Source organism: Pangasianodon hypophthalmus, chromosome 29 (assembly GCF_027358585.1).
Source record: "Pangasianodon hypophthalmus isolate fPanHyp1 chromosome 29, fPanHyp1.pri, whole genome shotgun sequence".
NCBI lineage: Eukaryota > Metazoa > Chordata > Actinopteri > Siluriformes > Pangasiidae > Pangasianodon > Pangasianodon hypophthalmus.
In genome coordinates this window covers 6,474,069-6,498,002 of record NC_069738.1, presented here as the reverse complement: position 1 = coordinate 6,498,002, position 23,934 = coordinate 6,474,069, and the positions used below count along the sequence as shown (strand labels likewise).

At 40.9% G+C, this 23,934-nt stretch overlaps 1 protein-coding gene across 2 annotated transcripts; it reads right to left on the bottom strand.

Moving 5' to 3' along the window:
- Positions 1-3,750: 3,750 nt before the first annotated feature.
- On the bottom strand, positions 3,751-22,650 carry ints3 (integrator complex subunit 3). Of its 2 annotated transcripts, none has more exons than XM_026942375.3 (29): positions 22,293-22,650; positions 20,607-20,690; positions 18,710-18,793; positions 17,180-17,293; positions 16,999-17,083; positions 16,405-16,471; positions 15,672-15,813; positions 14,443-14,572; positions 14,019-14,116; positions 13,564-13,755; positions 12,464-12,551; positions 12,276-12,355; positions 11,808-11,899; positions 11,027-11,133; positions 10,807-10,926; positions 10,572-10,701; positions 9,478-9,532; positions 9,280-9,383; positions 8,209-8,373; positions 7,648-7,801; positions 6,619-6,687; positions 6,450-6,525; positions 6,163-6,276; positions 5,940-5,988; positions 5,663-5,848; positions 5,437-5,537; positions 5,218-5,290; positions 4,835-4,988; positions 3,751-4,645 (listed from the first exon to the last, which is right to left on the bottom strand). In XM_026942375.3, exons 1-29 carry the CDS (start codon positions 22,374-22,376, stop codon positions 4,568-4,570), a joined length of 3,075 nt encoding a protein of 1,024 aa, XP_026798176.3. In that variant the 5' UTR covers positions 22,377-22,650; the 3' UTR covers positions 3,751-4,567. The 2 variants fall into 2 exon arrangements, with proteins under 2 accessions (XP_026798176.3, XP_026798177.3); XM_026942376.3 differs by having other exon boundaries at positions 5,681-5,848.
- Between the last annotated feature and the right edge of the window lie 1,284 nt (positions 22,651-23,934).

Sequence of the window (23,934 nt, the reverse complement as noted above, 5' to 3'; positions counted from 1 at the left end):
ACACACTTGTATAGACTGTTTTTGAATCCTGTAGCTTTGAGATTCCCTTCGCTGGAACTAAGAGGTCCAAGCCTGGTCCAGCATGACAATGCCCCTGTGCACAAAGCAAGCTCCATGAAAACATGGTGTGTTAAGGCTGGAGTAGAAGAACTCAAGTGTCCTGCACAGAGCCCTGACCTCAACCCCACTGAACACCTTTGGGATGAACTGGAACACTGACTGAACCCCAGACCTCCTCACCAACATCAGTGCCTGACCTCACTAATGCTCTTGTAGCCGAATGAACATAAATCCCCACAGCCACGCTCCAAAATCTAGTGGAAAGCCTTCCCAGAAGAGTGGAGGTTATTATAACAGCAAAGGGGGAATAAATCTGGAATGGGATGTTCAACAAGAACATATGGGTGTGATGGTCAGGCGTCCACTACTTTTCGCTATATAGTGTACATACTTTGACATAAAGAAACATTTATAGCTCAGTCTTAAAAGTGTCACCTGTGGCTGATGCATAATATGACACATAATTTACATTTCTGTCAAATGCAATTTGTGACTGATAATCAATACCTGTAATAAGATTGGCTAACTGAAACCTGAACCCTAACTCTAACTGTAACCTTATTCTGTATGATTGGCTGATGCATCAAATGATTGACAGTCTGCCTATTTGTCACACCCACTGGTTGAAGTTGAAGTTTTATGTACATTTAGAATGGGGGAAATTCACTTACAAAGCAGTGGTGTGTCTCAGATGAACAAAGGCAGTGTAATCAAACCTCCACTGCATGAAGCACATGGGCTGAGGCCTAAATGACTCATTGTCTAAGTGCACTTACAGTCTGTTTTGGAACTTGTTAAAAATGTACATTCATTTATGCAAATTGGGTTTAGTCTAATTTTCTATCCTGGTCCGAGTTGCAGAGAATCTAGAGTCTGTCCTGGGAACACAGGGCATGAGGTGGGAATGCATGCTGCACCATGAACAGACAACTTCATACCTATGACCAAGTTCTGGAGATGCGAAGAAGGGTCTACAGTGTCTTGCCTTAAATAGCACACCTTTTAATTGACTTCATATCCAGTAGTGTGCCGTTTGGGATTCAGCCACATTCACCATATACAAGTGGACTACATTGGGTATGAAAACAAATGGCTTCCAAAATCCAGGAAGTTCACTAGACCAATAGGAAGTCAATTGTGGAGTAGCTTTATGATAATTATGTTCACCTGCAGCTCATTTAAGGGGTGGCTTTAAAAGCTGAGCATAGGCACTAGGACATTTTGGTAAACCAGTACTCTCCTGTGGCTTAAAGTATACTTGTGGACAGAAGGATAGGTGTTTGAGAGACTTGTTCAAAATGTTTGCTTTTGGCAGTAATGGAGAAAACCAAGCAGTCAAGTTAAAGGCCTGGCAAAATGTACCACTAACGCCAGGAAGAATACCCAGCTTTTACATTCCTCCAAAACTGCACCTCAGTGTTTCTCCTCGATTCAGAAAACCCAAAGACACAGATGAGTACCAGCTTCTGTCTCCCAGCAGCCCAGAGAAATCTTCTCCATGGTCACGGTCTCCGTCAGCCTCTCCACGCTTTCCCATCAAGCTCCGATTCACCCCACAGTCAAATCGCAAACGTAGCAGTGAGGACGTGTCTGACCCATCTACACAAGCAGCGATGTCCCTGAAGCATGTGGAGAAAGTCACCACTCCGTATGGCTTCCGCACTCTGGCTGCCAGCCCAAACGTGAGCCGCAGGGAGTCCCTCTTTCATAGACGCAGAGGAGAGAAAGACTGTCAAAGTCCTGAAATCTCACCTGCTTTTCCAGTGCTCAGAGACTCTCCCATTCCCAACATCGCAGCTCAAAATGACAAGCTGAGTCCAGAACCATGCTGCTCTGCTCAGAAATCTGAGAGAAAGCGACTACAGCTGCTCTTCAGCAAGTCTCGGACTGCACTCAAGAGTTTCACTCCCAGAAGCAAGAAAAACCACAGCAGAAAAGTGCAGGCTGTACTTTAGGATATTTTATGGGCAAGTTACAAACCAACCTGTATTCAAAATGAATTTTATGAAAATAAATAAAACCTGGTTTTTAACTTGAATTTCTGTTTCCTTCCATTTAACAGTACTAGTCTACCATTTTTATTTCTACACTTAAGTGGGCTCAGCCATTTTGATGTTGGAAATCTATCATACTTGACTTTTTTTTTTTTTTTTTTTTTTTTCTTTTCCCCTCACATTCTGGTGGCTGTAAGTCTGCTACAGATAAAAATGTAGTTTCTGTGATGCCTCAGTCTCCATGTTGTAGACCACCAACATTCAACCAATAAGAACAAAGGATGAGTCTCAATTCTCAGGTGTCCGTCATACTGCTGGTCAATTCTGAAGACTCCGCCACTCTTGTGCATGCATTTGTTTAGGGGTGTGGCTCTGGAGGGAGGCTGACTGTGTTCATAATTTGAGTTTCAAAATGGCTAACTTCAGCTACCTTCCACCTAAAATGGCTGATTACAACAATAAACTATGAAGGCATAAAGGATCTGGTTTTCAGTGTGCACATGCCCACAATGATTAATGAGGAAACGCTTGATCACTTGAATGTATTATGAAAGTTCCTCTAAAGTTTTTGCAAGTGTCAACTGTGTGTAGTAAGTGTTGTAGTATAAATGTACTGTATGGTAATATGGTGAGACACTAGGTGGCATAGCTGGTGTTGAATTGATGACAATAATTCCAGCTGCAAAGCAAATCAGATGCAGCTAAATCACTAGTGTGGCAGATAAGCCACATCATTTAAGGCTAATCATAAATGGGTTAAAAACACTAAGACATGGTAAAATGTTTATGGTGACATTTTCTGTAAGGCAACATTCATTTAACAAGGAAGGAGTCTCTAGGGTCAGTGCTTTGAAGCAGTTTGAGGTTTTCTGCCTTAAGGAGAGAAGACTTTGCACTTTCTGCTTTCTTGTAAATGTGACAAGCATGTCATCTTAACTTCAAAAGGGGGGAAAAAAGGCTATGAAGAGCCTGGTGAGAGAAATACTGTTACTATTCAGCTGCTGTTTTCTAAGTGAGAACATGAACTAACTTGTTTCACAACAGTAAATGTAACTCTAACTGTATAAAAAGTACTAATGTCATTCTTTATTGAATAGTACTGGTAAATTTCTGTGGTATGGGAGGAATAAACATTTTGGGATGTGCCGTGTTAGGAAAATCCCCTACCTATAGTTGATTATTTTCCTATAACAGCACACCCCCAAGTATTTTATTCCTTACTTAATTTCTACTGCAGTTATTTTCTCAATCAAATACAGCTGGATTATATTCAGTTACAACATTTCCATGAAGTAATAAAATTGTTTTGCAAGCATGCTCACTGTGAAGGCTTTCCCAATATGTCCCCCATGATTTACATTAAACCAGAGTGTGTGATAATGTGTTATGGAAATTAAGTTGAAGCCACTGCTTCCAAAATTCCTGAACCCCAACTACACTTAACTTCCTGCCAAGGTATTGTGTGCACACTTTCATTCAAGACCAGGAAGAAAAACATGTTGCAGATCTGCCAAAATTCTGCTGCTGGTGAGATTTCACTGTATTATGATCTCCTGAGCGCCAGGGTTCATCGTCTTCCCAGCTGTGCTCCAGACACTTGAGAAACTTCGCATGTAATGACTCCGACAATTTTTTTTAAAAGCTCTTTTAAGCAGCCAACCTTTATAAATGTACAATTCATTTCAAACTCCACAACCATTTATTAAAGACAAAAAGTGTTTGTCCCTGCCTTTTTTATTAATATCATAATCCTTTTACATAGTTATGATTTTTTTTATGAAAATAGGTCAGTAGAAAGCAATTTTCTTAAAAAGTCTGTCATGTCAAGTCCACCTTTTTTTTTACAATCCAATTTCTGCACCTGTGCCGTGCACTCGTGGTAAAAATCCATCCAGGAGGAGTGTCGTCCTCCCTGTAAAACCCCCGGCGTCGCCTCCACTGGGCCACGACATCCAATCAGGACAAAGAGGGATTTATAAGGGACAAAGCAAATGCTTGTTCATTATCAAACGATAAAATGTGTCTTCTGGGAGTGGAGTAGAACGTTCAAACGTTCATGGTGAATGTTGTAAATCATCTCCCTCGTGTAGTCTACAGTGTGGGATTTTTTCCCCCCCTTTTAAGCACAGCGATTGTGCTCAATCAGGATAAGTGGGTCAATGAGTACAGAGACACTAAAGAATGACTCCTGTGTGCAATTTTATCCGTCTTTCCGTCAGTCCGTCCCAGTCAGGGGAGGAAAGGAGGCTCCTGAAGCTTAGCAGCTCTTCTGTAGCCTCAGTCACGCCCCCAATCCCCAAGCAGCCAATCACACTAGTGCTGAGGGAAGCTACAGGGTGTGCTTCCTGGCTTGCTCCAGTCAAAGTCCCAGGAAGGAAATCCAGCGCTTCCTCTTTGATGAGTGGTCAGAGCAGATGACTGGCTGGTGGTTTGTTCTCCAGTGATGTCACACTGGAATGGGCGTGGTCATGGAAATGTTGGGGGGTGGGGCATGTGGAGATTGGCGTGTCCTCTCAGTCACTGTCTGAGCCCACGGCTGACGAGCCTTTTCGTTTCCTCTTGGGTGCTTTGGGTTTGGAGTCCTCTTCCTCCTGCGGTCACACAAGGAGACTATTAGGGTTCAAGGCAGAATTTATTTCGATTTCAATCTTTTAATTTGTGGTCTCAGGAACTGTCTGCTCTGGATCAGACCTTGTAATTTCTTAGTTGGGCATTGTCATTCATGTATTGGGCAAAACTTTTGGCATGTAAATATCGTTATTTCATAGACAGGAACTCACCGAGGCGCTACTGGAGCCGCTGTCCTCCTCGTTGTTGGCTGGAGGCGCTGCGCCTTTACGTGAGCGCGGTGAGGACGCTGGAGCTTTGCGCCGAGATTTGGCTTGCTTCGAGGAATCCTCATACTCCTCAGCCAAGGAGAAAAGATCACTGAACCTGGTGAGGAGAATGAGATAGGCGCATACAACTCAGACATCTGGAGTTTAAATATGAGGGTCTGAATATAAAAATCAACTCTATTCTGACCTCTAAATTCTCACATGCGTACTCTCTCAATAAGTACATGTTAATAAAACCTGTGTATGGTGTATGCTGTGGTGTATTCACGTTTTTTCTAAGTAGACTCAATACATGAAGGTACATTTTATACTGTGGAGAGACTTGCCTCATTTTATGGGCTTCATCACAGCTGGCCTGGACATGCTGAAGAGCCTGCAGGATGGGTGTCTGGGTAAAGACTTCACACACACACACACACACACACACACACACATACATACATGTAAATACAGGTACTATTTATAGACACTGTATATCAGAGGAATGCAAAGGCCCTGCTTTATGAAGTACATGAACGTATGATGGAGTAAAATAACAGACTCACAGTTATTCTTGGTGTTACTGAGGCTCAGCCTCAGACTGTCTAAATGCTCCAACATCTGCTCCAGGGTTAGCTGAGCCAATTTACTGCTGGAGCTTCGTAAGCTGAAAAAGAAAACAGGGCACACAAGCACACACGAGACTGTGATATATACATTTCCTGTGGCTGTTAGGGGTTCAAACAAACAACAAAAAATAAACTGAAGATGTCAGAAGTTGGTACGGATTACATCTTGGCGTGGTGATACCTCTGGCGTTTGCGAGGCATGTTGTTGTTCTTGATGAGAAGGGCCTTGATATGCTCAGCCAGCTGGTCGTCGTGTTTGGCTGCCCAGTGGCGCAGGATGCTGGTGGTGAACTGATCCTCCGGGTGACACGGCCTACTCAACACCATCTTCACCATCTCCTCTGTGGGACTGCACGCACGCAAACACACATGCAGGATGAAAAAAAAATGCTGACCACACCTTTAAATAACAGTGTGATTTGGGTCAATAAGAAGCCTACCTTTCCCTGCGAAGCTGCAGGAGTAAGCAGGATAAAGCTTCAGGATGCTCTGCACACACACACACACACACACACACACACACACACACACACACACACACAGAGAAAGAGAGAGAGAGAGAGAGAGAGAGATTAATGAAGCATAATTAATTGAACCCAAACACAAATTAATCCTGAGTAATAAAGCAGAAGGAGGACAGTTTGACAGGAGTGCAGCTCTTACCTTTGTATTTGAGGTGCTGTAGGATGGGGATGATGGTCTCCAGTGGGATATTGTGGGCCAGAAACAACTGCCATGTGCTATACTGCTCAAACGTCTCCCAGTCCAGTGACTGAACTGTAACACACAACACACACACGCACGCACACAATTACACAGCGTGTACACTCAGGGCCTGTTCAGACATCAGTCTCGAGTGATCCAATTACAAATGGACAGCTGAGATGGATGGAGACAGACATGAGTGGAGACGGACACGGCGTCAGCCAGACACACGGAGACGGACTTACTGAGGATGTTGAGCACGGAGTCTTTGCGGAACATTACCAGATTTCCCATCATTACGTGACACATCAGCTCCTGAAGCTGTGAACACAAGAGCATATTGAAAGAAATGAAAATGTAGTGAAGGTGAGTTATCACTCTAACTGAATGCAGAACTGAACGCTAAAAACAAACCTGTGTGGAGTCTATGACCGCTACGATCATGTTTAGGAGTTCTCCACTGCGTAGGGTCTCATCTGGGAACTGGAGAAATAAAACACACGCAAATATTAAAAACTGTATTATGAAAAGCTGCTATTCTGTTAGCGATATGATTTTCATATCACAAAAAATTATGCTATGATGGTACTATGAAGTTTTTCATAACGTGTGTCGACTCTTGGCACAAAACATCAACACAACTAAATACTATGATTTATATGGTGTTTAGCAAAAAATGCCCTCAATTAGGTTTATTGTTTTTTTTTTTTGTTTTTTTGGGCCAAATTGTCCACTAGTGCTGACAGGATGAACTGGGGAAAAAAACAACAAAAACTACACTGCATAGTAGTTCACAATTTCCCTCAGACACTTATCACAGTTTTTCTCTGCTTGAATGGTGTTCCATTGTGCACACTATGCCACTGTGTCATACACTATGTAGTGAGTGAACAGGAAGCTGGTTTGGGATTGAGTGATAAAACCATAAAATAAAGCAAAATTTCAGCAAACAGAAAACATTAATGTGGCTAAACGAATAAAAACAAAGTAGAATTTTGATATTCCATAGTTTATAATGTATTAATATTTATTCTTTTTTCTTATGGACACATTCTAACGATAGTCATCTTGTGATCATCACCTGCACTACAACCACTTTATTTTTATTGCTACTAAGCTTTTTATTTATTTATTTTATTCTTATTTACTGCCATGGGTACTGTTTGTGTTCTCTGTACATTGTTTGTGTCCTTGTAATTTCTGCTGCAACAAAATTTCCCTCGGGAATCAATAAAGTATTCTGTGTATCTATGTATCACTACTGTTAGTGTTTGCTCTGTATGTGGGACTATAAAATTAAATGAAATACTATTTAGAATCAATTAGACTACTACATCTTGTGTAAGTAAATAAAAAAAATTTGAAGCAATTTGACAGCACTACAGTGCAGATAATGGAGCCAATAATAGAACGATATCAGACCGTGTGTGTGTTTGTGTGTACCTCTGTGTAGATGGAGGGTGTGAGGTAACAGAGCAGTCTCACATCATCCTCCTGGCAGGCCTTCATGTCCATCATGAGGCACGTGTGTAGGTCCCCCAGCGCCGTGGCCTGAGCAAATGACTCGTACAGACTCATCTTTCCCGCCGCCGCTTTACTGTCGAGAAACAGAGGAGAGAATTTTTAGCATTATAGAGCTTTATCCGATCTCACTATAAAGCCGTGATCACACCAGGCTGAGAGATGAAGACATATTACATGTATTGCAATGAAAATAGTTGCAATGGGGGGGGGTTTTCCATTTTAGTGTGTGAAACTAAAAAGGGATGGGGCATTCCTACAGTCAAGCCACGAATAACCAAAACGAAGGAGGCGTAAACTTTTCTCCTCGCCTATCCCTTTGCTTCCTAAAAGCAGAAGCAGTGATAATACCACCAATGGCTCTTATTTCCTCATTCTCATGGCACAATGACAGCAAACCACAGAAAAACTGCTAATCCCACAGACCAAGAATGAAGTGTAAAGTGAAGTGAATGAAGAATGAAGTGTGGACAGTAAACACACCTCGCCTTGAGGTAGTAGAGGAGGTGATATCCAATTTTGGGCTGTTTCTGATAGAGCTCAGCGAGCATGTCCAGCAGCACTGAGAAGCCACTGTTGTCCTCCTGCATCTGACACAGGTTCCTGAAGATCAGACACACTGGCTTACACACCGACTCCTCCAGCGACCTAAACACACACACACACACACACACACACACACAGACATACAGTGTTAAACACACAGGATTTGCTTAGAGCTGATGATGTATTATATGGACCTTATTTAAATTTCTATGTAAATTTTGTACAAGAACACACAGAGATATTTTCCACTGCTCAACTGAAAAACTAGTCCCAGACAGGAACCAACCAATCCAGGAGTTATAGCTTTAATTTCCACTAATCTGAGAGAAGACTGGGGTGCTCAGTTAGGAAATATAAAAATCAATTGCATCATTACTTTTATCGCAACGTTCCTTTTTTATGAATGGCTGCTTGGTCAACTGGCTTATTTTAGCTGCGCTGAAATTACTGTCCTTTAACTGCTTGTCAAGGACAATGGTCAAGTGATTATGCAAGATGAGGTGAAGAGGGCGGGGCTTCCAGGGGGTGTCAGTTAATAAAGGAGAGTTCAAAACACCTACAGTCTGCATAACGAGTCAGTATGCAGTAACTCTGCTGGTACTGATTTTGAGCAGGTACCAAAAGACTAACCACTGCCAACCTCTGATACTGAACTGGTGGTCGATGATGAAAAAGTTAAGTGCCCTTGCAGCAGAACAAAAAGTCCATGGCAAGGACTACATGGGCGGAGTCGAGACAAAAGTCCAGGAGTGGAAATCCTGATGTGTTTCAGGCTGGATATTTACGTGTATAGATAAGTATGTTGTGCATTTTGCATCAAGCTAAAGGTTAGGGGTTAGACTTATAGGAGATGGTGGATGAGATCCAGCTCCACCCCCAGACTTTTGGTTCTGCAGCAAGGACTGTATCCAAAAAGTTAATTTTTGGAAATCACACCCAATGAATCACACACACAGAGTCAATGATAGAGAGAGAGAGAGAGAGAGAGAGAGAGAGAGAGAGACATACTCCTCAGTGATTTCCTCAGGCAGCACATCTCCTCTGAAATGGCTTTTGAACAGCTCAGCTAGACAGGAAGCCAGCGTGGACATCTGCTCTGAGTCAAAGTCCTCCTAAAAGGGAGAGAAATATCGACAGAGCTTCAGGTCACTATTTACATCAAATGCAAATTAAAAACAATCCTTCGATCTGCTGATCTAAACTCACCTCGAGAATCAGGTCCACTATTTCCTGCATGACTTCACACTGCGTCTCTGTGTCACTGCGCCAGAACAACACACACTTCACTGTGAGATCTCAAAGGAGCATTTAGTGTAACTGCTCTAATCACGCTGTATTTTCCAGACTATAAAACATATCTTTCTGTCTGCTCTGATTATGTTTTACAGATGATTAAACAGTTTATCCAGCTCAATTAGTTGGACATTTGACATTGGATGGATTGGCCTTGGTTTCCTCTGTTCTGATTCAGATGTCTAGATGAAGGCTTTTGTTACAAAAAGAGCCATCAGTTGCTTTACTGAAGTGCACAGCCTCATCACACATATCAGATGATTTAATATTTCTATTTGTGTGATTTGTGTGTAATAAATAATGTTCTGTGGACAGATCGCCTTGTTGAGGAGAGAAGCCAGAGGTGAATAGCCAGGCTGGTTCCAGCTGACAGAAAGGCTATGGTAACTCAAATAACCACTCTTTACAACCGTGGTGAGCAGAAAAGCATCGCAGAACGCGAGGAAACTTGAGATGGAGGGGCTACAACAGCAGAAGACCACATCGATAGGAATCTAAGCCTACAGAAGGCACAGGTTGAAGCCTGGAAAACGACCAGGTGATGATTTTTTTTTTTAATTAAATGTTGATGCAAAGCATATTTTACCCTGCACTTTTAATATTAAACGATCTATTTATTGACATGAAATGCAAAATCCTCACTATTGTTTTCTACTTGGTTAACAAATCCAAGGATTGCATATTGACAGGTCAAAGGTCATCTAGATAAAGTTTACACAAAGTGAAAGTAACTACCGATGTGTCTTTTACTACCCACGTCCTTTCACCAGCTTTCCAACCTAGTGAATTTAATTCGCGTTTGGTCCGATGGCTTCTGTAGCTGAGAAGGCATAAAAGTGTTTTTTCTTTCTCTCTCTTTTTTTTTTTAAGGTGTCACTTATATTGCCGTACCAAGTGATCAAATGTAAATGCTAAAGCTAAACTGCTTCAGATGTTGGCACCTCTGTACACACCACGTCGCCACCCAAAGACACCTTATAGTCAAGAAAACATGGCCGTTGTCTCACCTCCCTTTCTGTAACTGTAACACTTTCTCCTTCAGCGTCTCATCCAGCTGGTCCACGTAAGGCGTGATGTCAGACGGCTCCTCTATGTACGTCTCCTTGATGTGCTGAAACCTGAACTCACGTTTCTTACCTTAGGAGAAAAATTGCAGCATGAGGCAGCAAAGAAATGAGTTCCTAAAGTCTAAGTATACGGCTTAGCTGCTGAACACAGTAGCAGTGTGTGACAATCTCTTACCCTTATTGTTCAACTCTTCCTCATCATCACTAAATGTTGCGTCTGTGTTGTCATAGCAACCGTCCTCCTTATCCAGCACGTGATTGTCCATCTCTAAGGGAACAGACTCTTCCATTTTCACTGAAGAATAGAAAGATAAATAGTAAAAAGTGAGACAGTTATAGTTGGCACTATAGACCAAGATGGCAGTTTTGAGAGTGGACGGTTTTGGGATTCGGACCTTCTGTGGGTGGAGAGGGTGAGTTACAGAACTCAGGGAAACGTTCTCTCAGCATGGATCGCAGCTCCCGGTCCAGTTTGGGGTTGTCGAACAACGGAGCCAAGTGCCTGAGCAAAGGGGAGAGGTGTAGAGAGTTAGCACAAAGTTTATATGTGCTGTTCAGTTCATGTGTCTTTTTCCCCCAACACTCAAACACAAACATGTTATTGTCATGTTATTTTGTGTTTGCAAGTACAAATTACAACTTATTGTATTATTATTATTTTACTATGACTCTCATGTATTATTCCTCTTATACCACAGCAATTTGTTAGGAATAAAACATATATTTATTAAAGAATGACACATACTTCTTTTATAGTTTTTTTTTTTATAGTTATGTTTAATTTTGTGGAACGTCCTCAGTACAAGTTAGTTCCTGTTATCACTAGTGTTATAGCAGCTACAGTTGCTCTGACCACCCTCGCTCTCTTATTTCTTTTTCTTGCTAATAAGTTAATAAGAAAAAAAACACAAAGTTCTACACCCTGAAGACGTCCCTGTGGCAGAAAACTTAGTCAGCTGGCACTGGAGACTCCTTCCAGAATTGTTAAATAAACATCTCCTTACAGAATTGATACAAGCCTGTGATTTCGAGCTGCTGTTATAGAAAATTAATCAACACCTTGTGACCAATCAGAATTGGGAATTCAACAGCACCCTAGTATAACCAGTTTAGTTAAAAGGAAGTGTGTGTGTGTGTGTGTGTGTGTGTGTGTTTGTGTGTGTGTGTAATACTCACGCCAGAACTCTCTTCTCCATAATGAAGTTAAGCGAGTTGAAGACACCCTGGCGCACTTGGCCCTCCAATGGTGGAAAAAAGTGAGGGATTATCTGAGATAAAGTACAAAAAAGAAAAACAAGAGATGAAATGAATCAATTGATGAAACAATTTTGTGTTGCTTTAACCAGGCTTAAAAACAAACAGCCAGTCATTTAATATATATATATATTTTTTTTCCTCTCTTTATTGACTTTTCTTATTTATGACCCGCCAGTCATTTAATATTAAAGGTGCAGTGTGTGATATTGGGCTGCACCATTAATAGCAATGTAATAAAAAATTCCATCATCTGTTCTGTACCACCAATTTTGTTTGTGGCTGTCTTTTCAGCTGAAGAGGCAGTGATAAGTAGCTATGCTTTGGCTGTGGGAGAATTTGATACACTAATTGATACACTAATTGTCTTGATACACTAATTCAACTCACTCGACACATGAAATCCAGCAGCGTGGCAGTGATGGCGGGATGTGGCTTCATTGAATGATGCATCACCAGAATGGCTGGTTCTGAAAAACACATACATTAACAGCAAATTAAGAAATGAAAACAATGCAAATCGTATGGATTCATTAGAAACATCAGTATCAGGAGACAATGTCAGCTTCCATCCTCACCGATGTTCATGATGCTGTCTTTCTCCGGGTTGAAGAAGAGCCAGTCGTAGAACAGGGCCAGTTTGGCGTTGGAAGCAGCGACGTTCGACTGCACACAGGTACGCAGGTTAGAATAAGCAAATAAGCGCTATTTGAAAGTAAAAGTATTTTACTGTGAGGCTTGAAAGATGGGTCCAGAGAATTCCAATAATTTTGGTAACACAGAGTTTAACATAGCACTTGCTGTCTTTCTGAAGTGTCTAGGAGAAGAAGGCGAATGTGATCGAACTTGTTTCACTGGTAGAACTGATGAAGCTCTTCAGTTGTATGGTGAAACATCTTTAAGATTCTTAATACTACTTGCTTTATGTAATTAGTATGAAGAAAAGGTGACAAGGTGACCGTTTTTTTTGAACACACCACTCATTTGTTCAGTTCTCCCAATCTTAAAAGATCCTCCACAAATCGTTTAGTTTTGACTTACTAATAAAAATCTGCATAGTGTTGGGGTTCTGCAAGTGTTCATAGGTACGGGGACTAAATATGAAGCATAGCAATGTAGTTTGAGTTTTTTTTTTTTTTTTTAGTTAGTACATTCTCAAATTTATTATAATATAAATATTGTTCTTATTAGCCTGCTTATCTGGTCCCTAATAACTCAAAAATAAATCAGGCTATAAATAATGTCAGCTTGGACCAAATGCGTTCTGTTGTTGGAAAGTTATAAAAGGTCTAAGGAATAAAAGGTCTAAATAAATAAATAAAAAGAATAAAATAACTAAAAGTCTCTTTTTTCCATCTTCAGTAAACGTTTTATCCTGATCCAGGTTGCTGTGAATCTAGGAACACTGGGCGTGTGGCCAATACATCGCAGTAAAACTTTTTTTAAATCAGCTTTGTGAATTATGAAAGCAATTAAAATGAACTGCAATTAAAACGTTTAAGGACAAATACATTCTGCACAACAACAGAGATTTAGGAAAAATAGTGTCAAAGAGAGGATATGAAAACATTTCAGCCCAGTGAGCTCAGTTCTGATTAGAAAAACACTTCAAAATGATTGAACATCTTCATGCGCGCGTGTGTGTGTATGTGTGTGTGTGTGTATGTGGAGTCTTTACTGTGCAGGTGGTGAGCAGCCAGCCGATGATGGCCCAGCGAGGCAGGATGTCTGAGCTCAGGACCTCGTTGGAGGGGTGCACCACCCCACAGATGTAGCGGATCAGATCACACCGCAGCGACTGACTCTCAGCCGTGGACAGGTACTGCCTCTGAAACCAGTCCTGATAGCGCTTCTGCTGGCCAAATCGAACCTGCAGCCACAGAAAGACACAGAGACAGAGACGCTTAGCTCCATATTGATCTCCTTCTAACAGTGTGTGTAACTGTAGTACTATGAGCTAAGTAGAGAAACCAAAAAAATTAATTATGAAGAATAATAAATAATAAAAATGTTAAATTACTAGAAACACCCACACACATACGTTCAGCATCCAGATGAGTAGTTCTAAAGTATTTCTACTTAGCTGTGTTATGAAGTAGGTCTCAGCTGTGTGGGTGGTGTGTGTGCTTTTACCCGTGAGGTCATGAACAGTAGCTTGGTCTCCATATCAGGAGTGAGGCGGCAAGCCAGGAATTTGCGGGATGTACGAGAGGTGAGAAGCTGCAACAGACCTACAAAGGCATTTCACACACACACACACATTTAAAATATGATACATTTAACTGGAAAATCAGTGACATCTCAGAGACAAAAGACTAAAAATGTTCTGGTATCAGTTATAGGACAAATATACTGCTCCGTGCTAGAATCGTGACTCTTTGCAGTTACATCTGGATTGTTTCAATTTTTATAGAATTTAAACCCATTGCTTAATGTTTAACCCAAAATAACCCCAAACACTGGGTGTTCAGAAACTTGTCTGGCACTGGTAAACACTAAAAGCAGAGTCTCTTACTGCAACACACACACACACACACACACACACACACACACACACCAGTAAACTGTGGGCTCAGGCTCTGAGGGTTGTGCAGCAGGTCTCTCCACAGGAGCTCCATCTCAGGGATTCGAGCTACATTCTGTAACAGTCTGACGAGATCTCTCCCGATGATAAAACACTCCATAAACTGACAGAGAAAAAGTGAGAAACAGACAAGAGTCTCTTTAATTACCTCCTGTTTACACTCAGCCATCACCATACATCATTCTCATACTAATACCAACTTTGCAATAATAATATAAAACATGTCAGAAAAGAAATATGATATAATAAATAGGTATGAAGGGCAAGGGTATGTAGAAGAAAAAAAACTGAATAGGTAAGAACACAGAGATCAGCTAGCATGTCAATAAAATTACTAAGTTATATTAAACAAAAAAAAAATGGATTTAAACCTGCAAATAAGAGTTCTAGCCTTGTGTTTGTACTCTTTTGGAAAGCTCACTAAGGCAGAGTCTGTATTTTATGTGCATTGTATATGTGTAATATATATACACATACACACACACCAAAATTATACTTTGGCTAAAATATACAAAAATAATAATGAAAAACAAATAAATAAAATTTTGTCATTGTTATTTAATGACAATGCACCCTGCATTTGGACTGAACATTTATAGAAGCAGGCTATGTATTAATACAGGATTATAAAATGCCTTTATAATGTATAACCACTAAATAACCACAACCAACCGAGACAAAAATCAGTCTAGTCTCATCACCATAAATTTAAGAATTCTGGAAAACAGTCAAAAATGTTCTGGCTAAAACTGCTTTTCCTGTTTATAATAGACCTTTTCATTCTATAATACACATCATATAAATATTTTACAAAACCTTGCTATCTAAATGCAATTTCCTCACACAATGAATGCCATGTGTTTGATCAAATTAACTGGATAAGCAACTATGCTAAGCATCATCATACTAATCTCTTCAGTTTGTGATGAAGCACTGACTCTTAAAATACCCACAATGCTCCTGTGCTGCAGACAGAACAGAATATTTAAATAAAATTAAACATTTTCTCCCATTTCACTTTTGGAAGTAACCCGAGTTTAAAATTGACTTGTGATTGATGTAAACAAAAGAGGAACCTATTTCAGTTTAGGAAAGCCTGTAGTTTATACAGCATCTATGTGAAATAGCTACTACTATATAATATTAACCACAAGTTTACATGTTTGATCACATGATCGCACTCCTTCCCTTTTCTCTCTCACCCTCTCTCGCAGCAGGCCGACGCAGAAGTCCACCTCTCTCTGGCGGAGCGGCAGGAGGCCCTGTGTCCCATGATCCACGATAAGTCTCAGATATGTATATACAGACATGGCCACCAGCATTCCGCTCTTCAGCACCCACTCCCTGTGCACAAAAACGACCACAAATACCACAAAGTAACACATTAACATAGCAAACACCAGGCATTGCCCTATAACGGAATTTGCGTCTATATCAGTTCAAAAGTTTACATACGCTTGATTCTTAATACTGTGTGCTGTTTCTTGATGATCAACGACTGTTTTTATGTTTTGTGATAGTTGTTCTTGAGTCCCTTGTTTGTCCTGAGCACTTAAACTGCCCACTGTTCTTCAGAAAAATTCTCAGGACAACTGAAGGACTCGTACACAACTATTACAAAAGGTGCAAACATTTACTGATGTTCAAGAAGGCAACACGATACATTAAGAGCCAGGGGGATGTAAACTTTTGAACTGGTTCATTTGTGTAAATTCAGTTATTCTTGTGTCTTGTGGACTATATGTAAACATCTGCTATGTGAAATAGCTTATTCAGGGCAGCACTAAATAAAAAACAGAATGCAATTTTTATGATCCCTCTTATTTTTAAAAAATTATTATGATTTTGCAGATTCTGCAAGGTGTATGTAAACTTGCGACCCCAAATAAAACTGTGACCATGATATACAGTACAGTTCGAGTGTATTAACAGTACCTTTGCTCCACTAAGATGTCCAAGACATTTTCAGCCAGCCACAGGTTTTTAATCGTGATGTCACCTCCTAAAGAAAGCCACACATTCAGGAAATCAGTCATGTGAGGAATAAACCACTTGAGGGTATGCAGTTATAGGAAAATAATCAATGACTGAGTGGTGTGAATCGCAAAGCCTTCCGTCCTGAAGACTTTCCCATGGTGGAAAACGTACATTTACAGCTTTACCTCTGATTGTTACAAAGGGCTGACATTGGAGACTCCTTCCATAAATAAATAAATAAATAAATAAATCTCCTCTCTATATCAACGGTTATACACGCTTTTTATATCCATTTGTGACGTGTCCACTATACAAATCCTCGTGAATGAGCTGTTACTATAGAAATGATAACATTAGAATGGGCGCATTAATATAAACTTATAAACTATAGAAACTGCTGTCAGAGATGCTGTTATAGAATATTAATCAACACCTTCTGACCAATCAGAATTCGAGGAGTCAACAGCCTGAGGTATAAATTATTTTAATATGACAAGTAAGACTACGTGGATATGTGGATCAGTGTAAATGTGAGTGAAGTCAGTGAGGTACCAGCGATCTGCTTCATGAGGGTCATGAGGACTCCGTCGGCTCCTATGACCCCACTCTTCACCAGCTCTCTGACCAACCACACCAGCTGTGCACAGAGACAGAAAAACAGGGTTAAGCAGCATGACCCTGGGTGAGACTCGAGAACTCACCACCACATACTAAGACCAGTCAGTATGCAAACCTGCGTGCGACACACGTCCTGCAGTTTGAGGAACTTCTCCATGAGGATTTGGTTAATCTTGATCAGAACCACATTCATGCCGTCACGGTTGACTAGCGTCAGGTCTCTGTAACACTGCGTGGAGAAGAAAGCACTCAGATGATAACATTACAGAAGAACCTTTACAGTCACAAACCTTAAGATGAACACACTAAGATGAAGTGTGAAGTATACAGAGCGCGGCCTGTCCTTAAACATAAGTTAATGGTGTTGATCAAATCAGAATGCTGAGCATTGTGTTCAAACCTGTGTGCTTGTGTGTCTCCATTCTATATGAAATGAGATATTTAATCATCTTACCATATGATGCAATAGGATCCTGTGGAAATGATTTTATCTTAAAGAACCTGGAGGCCACGCCTACTTCCTTCAGACAGACAGGCAGTAGAGGTCATGCCTCCTTTACTAGGACTGAAACTGTCCCTCACTGAGGAACAGATAAGCACAAAGGCCACAAAGGTTCCCTGGGACAGACCAGTACACAGGCCACACCTCCTTCTCTGAGACTGACAGGCAACAATGGCCATGCCTCCTTCACTAGGACTGACAGCCACAGAGGCCACGCCTTCATCACTGAGACTTATAAGCACTAAGGCCACACCTCCTACACTATGACATAACCACAGAGGCCAAGTCTCCTTTACTAAAATTTAGAGAAATGGGGGCCACGCCTCCTTTACTAAAACTGACAGCCAGAGGCCACGCCTCCTTCAGAAGAACTTACAGCCAGAGGCCACCACACCTTCACGAGGTCTGAAAGCCACAGGAGCCACGCCTCCTTCATTAGGACTTACAGGAAAAGAGGCCACACCTCCTCAACTATGACACAGCCAGAGGCCACACCTCCTTCACTAAGACTTAGAGGAATAGAAGCCACGCCTCCTTCACTTAAAACTGACAATCACAGAGGCCACGTCTTCTTCACTTAAAACCAATAGCCAGAGGCCACGTCTCCTTCACTAGGATTGAAAGCCACAGAGGCCACACCTCCTTGACTAGGACTTACAGGAACATAGGCCAGACCTCCTTGACTAGGACACACCCAAAGAGGCAATGCCTCCTTGAGAGACAGATAAGTACTGACACAATGCCATGTTCACAAGGACAGTCACATACAGAGGTCACGCCTCCTTCACTTAAAACCGACAGCCAGAGGCCACACCTCCTTCTCTAGGACTTACAGGAACAGAGGCCACACCTCCTTCTCTAGGACTTACAGGAACAGAGGCCACACCTACTTCACAGTGACTGACAGGCAATAAGCCCACACCTCCTTCACAGTATCACACCTTACAGCTGTAAGGTGATACAGAGCTGTGTGGATTCATCCCTGATCACTTCCCAACTTCTGCCAGATACATGCTGTTTTAAATCATAATTTAAATCATAAACAGTGCACCAATTCCAATGAGTAAAACTTTACACCCTTAACATGTGTACATGCAAAGTGGTGTGTGGGTGTGTGGGTGTGTGTGTATGCTGATTCCTCACCCGCTGTGCTTGTGAAGGCTCTGTGAGCAGCAGCGTGAACAAGCCAAGGCACACTTCCTCATGCTGCTGAGGACCTTTACACACCTACACACACAAGCACATTTATACACATTATTAGCTGTAAAGCAAAAACAAAAACAAGAAACAGTTTAGAGTTAACGTGAAACGTAACTCTAAAGTAAAGTAAAGTAAAAAGTAACAGTTAACGTGAAACGCTGAATGTGATACACAAGTTTACAGCTAGACAGAAAGACTACATATATATATATATATATATATATATATATATATATATATATATATATATATATATATATATGTGTGTGTGTATATATATATATATATATATATATATATATATATATATATATATATATATATATACACACATATATATACATACACACACAATTACCTAACAGTGCATTTTACATAACGTGAATAAAATGTAACACTATGTAAAACTCAATGTAAAACTCAAAGAGAGAGAATTATTTGATTCAGCACACAGTCTCACAGCGACTGTTAAAATAATCACATTATTAAAAACAGTAAATTCTTTTCTAGTAATTATGTGAATGTAGGCTTTATACCCATAGCTGTCATTATAACAGCCAGCATGTGCTTTATTTTCTTTTACTTTCTAATGGGCTCCCAGTGAGGGCTAAATCTCAGAGACTTCTCCCAAGCAGCCATTATTTTCTGAGTGCCTGAAGAGTGTTTAAAATAAATTCGAGGCACGCATGCAAAGATGACTAAATATGGCCTGTAGTTCCAAATGAATCCCACTGGGAGTTGAACTCACAACCAACTGGTTACTAATAAAATATGATACTGGGAGTGTATACAGCCCATCACTTGAATAATAATTTAGTTTGATTGTGGTTCTTTTAGCGACATTAGGATTATTTATTTATTATAATCATACAACAGATTATTAATAATTTAACTTTCAGGGGGTAGTGGTTACACTGTCTAGATCAGGGGTCATCAACAGGTGGAGTGCGGACTGAACCGAGAGACGATACATGTAATGCAAAAACCAGCCGGAGTTTTCTAAACACAAACCAGTGCAAGTAATGTAGCAGATTCTCTGTTAAAGCCAATCACATGTGTTTATGTAAATTCTTTAGCTGAAGGCAGCTCATCAGACTCGAGACTAGCTACAGGGCGAGAGACGTTTTTCCCAAACTTTCATTGATTTTTCACTTTATTCACCGTCTCTGCTGTGACTAGCGAAGTGACAACGTGACTTAAAGAATTAAAGACAAGTGGACAGAGAGGTAGTTTATCAAATTCACAACAGATGTGTCTCATCTTTTCAGAGTCCATGGCTCTAGTGAAAAAGGGCAATGTGAAATATCAATACAAAACAAAATCCATAATCATAATGTCCATAATCATTCACTTTTAAGGACTGAAATGTAATTGTTGTTGTCCTTCAGTCATATTAGTTGCTGAATCTTTCTGAGCAACAAAGTTCACATAACTCGACCTTTACAAATTTTACTTAAATACATCTGGTCTTATGTTTAGAGTGTGGATCTGATTGTCAGAAAGAAGAGAGCTGAAGGAAATGAACACAACCCCTTCCCTTCAGCGCTCCCTAAAAAGCCACGCGCCCAAAACACATAGCTAGGACGGAATGCATGAACGCTAGGGAAAGAGGCGGAGTTTTCTAAGTTGACAGGCAACATGACTGACAGCTCTGTCTTGACTGATTGGATGCTCATAGCCCACATTTATTTATTTGTTTGTTTGTTTATTTATTAACATTTTCTGGAAGGTTTTCTCTCATATCTAGCTTGGTGTGTTTTGGATCGTTCTTTTTTTGTGCTCCTGGAGTATATTTAGCATGAGGGACATCACCGTCTCAAACTCAAGCAGGAATACTCACGTGGGCAGTGAGGGCATCATTGGCTTCTCGCTCGGACAATCCGTTTGTAATGGAAGTGGTGACGGCCACACACCTTTCCAACCTCTGAAACACACACACAGAGAAAAATGCTTTAACACACATGCCCATGAGCTCATTACATATACTTACACCACACCGCTGTTGAATTCTCGAAGCTGACTGGTCAGAAAGTGTTGATGTAACATAAGTGATAACAGGAACTAACTTGTTTCGCTGACGTCCCACAACCTTAAACGTAACTATAAATGGATAAAAGTACAATGTGTCATTCTTTAACACTTATAAAATGGCTGGCGTAGGAAAATTACTGTAGTATAAGAGGAATAAAACACTTCAGGACATGCTGCTATAGGAAAATAGTCAACTTTAGGATGGTAATAGTAACTCCGTTTCATGTCAAGCCATACCACGACCCTGTGGTTGATTATTTTCCTATAACAGCATGCCCTGAAGTGTTTTATTTTTAATGGCAGCAGGAAATGTAAAATTCCTGATTGCAATGGTATGATGATATGCTTTTCTGAAAGAAAAAGTGTGTAATTGTTTCATTTGAGATCTTTTCCTTGTATAAATTTTCAGATCAAAGTGTGTCACAGACATTTGGGGCACTTCGTTACAAGCGTACATAAAGCGGAGTGCAAAAGTTTGCACACCCACATTGTAATTAATAACCACAAGACATTCGAGACATAAGACAAGTTAACCACAACACAAGACACTTCAGGGCGTGACGATGATCTTTCATCATCATAAGCTGCAAAAATAATTTATGTAACAATATTAATAGTGGAATACAAAATGCTATTTTTCAAAAGTTTGCAACCCTCTTTTTGTATGCGATTATAAATATTACACATCACCATTTACGGCCATCGTTTGCCTTATGAACTGTGTGCAAACTCTTTCATATCTTCTTTTGGGGTAATATTTTCATTGCCATCTCTGTTATGTCTGCTAGACGTCATACTCTGCCTTCTCCAGAACATGTCTGAGGACTGAGACGGTCAAAACCAGATAGAAATATTTCCCATACAACCTGATAAATACATTTTATAATGATATAATCATAAATAAGGGCAGACGTCTCATGCAAACGGTGCTACCCGGCAGGTGTTTCCTGAACCCTACCACAATGAGAGTAGGTGAAAATAACATGAATGTCTCTTGATGAGCACTGAGTCTAAAAAAATGACATCTTTCAGGAGTCCTGCTTTGCAATTTTGGACATTTCAGGATGGTTGATCAGGTCACTGACATTCTGTCCTTGCAGTTTTGAAGGTTAGAAGCACAACCAGCCTCCAGTCTTCCATCAGCTTCACTACTGACTCCTTCTTTTTGTGGATCAGGACCTTGTGTGTAAATTCACCTCAACTTCATATACAGAGACAGATCTCTCTACAAAGTTACAAAATGACCTGGAAATAATGCAGTGACAGTTTCTATAGCAAGCAGAAGCTGCTAATGTTGTTTTTCACTGGTGTAATAATAGGAAAGACATGTGCAGTGTGCATGTATACAGCAGATCTATACAATAGGGAACACATATGTATATGTACATACACAATAGGAAATCTTCTCATGTTAATCGAAACAAAGGGAGTGAAAGGAGAGGAATGAAAGTAGAGTTGTGTGAGTGATAAAGGTTGATGTAAAGGCCATGTGTACCTCCTCCAGCTCGTCTTTGGCGTCCAGGCTGGTGGACACCAGCAGGCGGCCCTGCGCTCTCCCCTTGGCCGCTGAGGGCTCCATCACCTCCCGCCTCGCTTCGCCTCGCCACCGCCGACTTCAGCGGGCTCAAAGGGGCTAAAGCGGCTCGGGGCTTCACGCAAACCCCAGTGTTTCTTTTCTTTCTTTGCCTTTTTTAATCACCTGTCGTTTGCTTATGCACTTTTCAGCACTTTCTCCGCCCACACACAATGTGTTTATGAAGCGAATTCGCCAGCTTTCGCGAGGCCGCTCCGGTGTTTTCAGCCAGTGTCCCGACTACAACGGTCCGACTTCCGCAGGACACACGGCGGCCTACCGGAAGTAGTCCCTTCGCTTGACCAAGAGGCGGGACAACGACGCGAGTTTGAACCAATCATGCTCGGAATGCACTAGAATGACATACGACATGACCAATCGTCGCTGTCGTTCGGCGCGTCAACCGCTCCCTGTGATTGGCCGACTCTCAAACAGCATTCTTATTGGACCCAGTGTGCACTACGTAAGGTGTAAAAGCCGTTATTTCACCCCCTATGTAGTATCCCTACATAGACAACATAGAGGCATTTGGGATTCGGATGGAAAGGGTTTTAAAAGCTGGCTTTGCGCTGCGCCCTGAAGTTAAAACATTGATTTTTAAAGACGCTGTCGATTGATTTATGTTTTTATCATTTAGATTTGTACACGAACAACATTTCTGACGTCCAAAGTAGTAAATGTTGATCGTTTGATCGCATGAGGGCGCTGTCTTCAGGAGACTTTCTTCAGGACGAGAAGAAGAAAAAGAAACTAACGTGGTGCCAAGCAGCTCATCCACATCCACATCCATTCGAGTTGAGTGGAGTGTGGAGGAGTGTGTTCATCTGTTTCAGTATTCAGTCTGTACATAAGCAGATCATCACTGACTGCTGTGCTGTCTGTTAGAGTGACTACTGTAACTCTCATAGCTGAAAAGTAACTGTAGCTTTGCATACATAAAACAACAGAAATGTTTCTGATATAACTTCTCTCACCATGAAGCTTCTGTGAACTTCAAGGAAAAATCCACCTTGATACAATAGTGTGCATATTAATCTTCATAATTAACATGTGATCTTCAATGTCATCCAATGATATATTTTTTTAATTTAAACTTCTTTCATCAACTTGTTGTATTTAGTGATTACCCACAATGCCGTTCACCTGCCCACTGTAAAGAGCGATGCAGCAGCGCTTTAGTCCTTCAGTCCGTCCGGTTCTCTCACCTCCTCGTCTGCACACACTCCTCACACAGATCAGCTTCCAAACCTTCAACAGTCATGCTGACTCCACCGCCAATGTCATCGTGCTCATACTCTCGTAGATCACTAACTAACCGTATAGCTGCATTGCATTCTGGGACGTTGAGTCCAATGTTTGCAAGGGCTCTCATTAATATGATGTTGAACATAGCTGGAAAATGGTGAGCAAGAAAAGAAGCTTGTTTGTGTGTAGGTGCTAACAGAGGAACTTGGCAGTTCACTTATGTTTGTTTAATTTTATTTCCTATTAAACACTACTGCTAATGTGCGAGCATTAAAAATATCCCTCGGTGACGTCTGTGATGAACTCTCGGGAATAATGA

Bases quoted from the DNA above. Each gene is read 5' to 3' on its own strand.
- ints3 (XM_026942375.3), bottom strand. From the start codon at position 22,376: ATGGAGCCCTCAGCGGCCAAGGGGAGAGCGCAGGGCCGCCTGCTGGTG. The intron at 11,134-11,807 runs GTGAGTATTACA...CCCTTTGCTCAG, and splicing joins ATGGAGAAGAGAGTTCTGGC to GCACTTGGCTCCGTTGTTCG. The intron at 9,533-10,571 runs GTGAGACAACGG...GTTCTGGCGCAG, and splicing joins TTACAGTTACAGAAAGGGAG to TGACACAGAGACGCAGTGTG.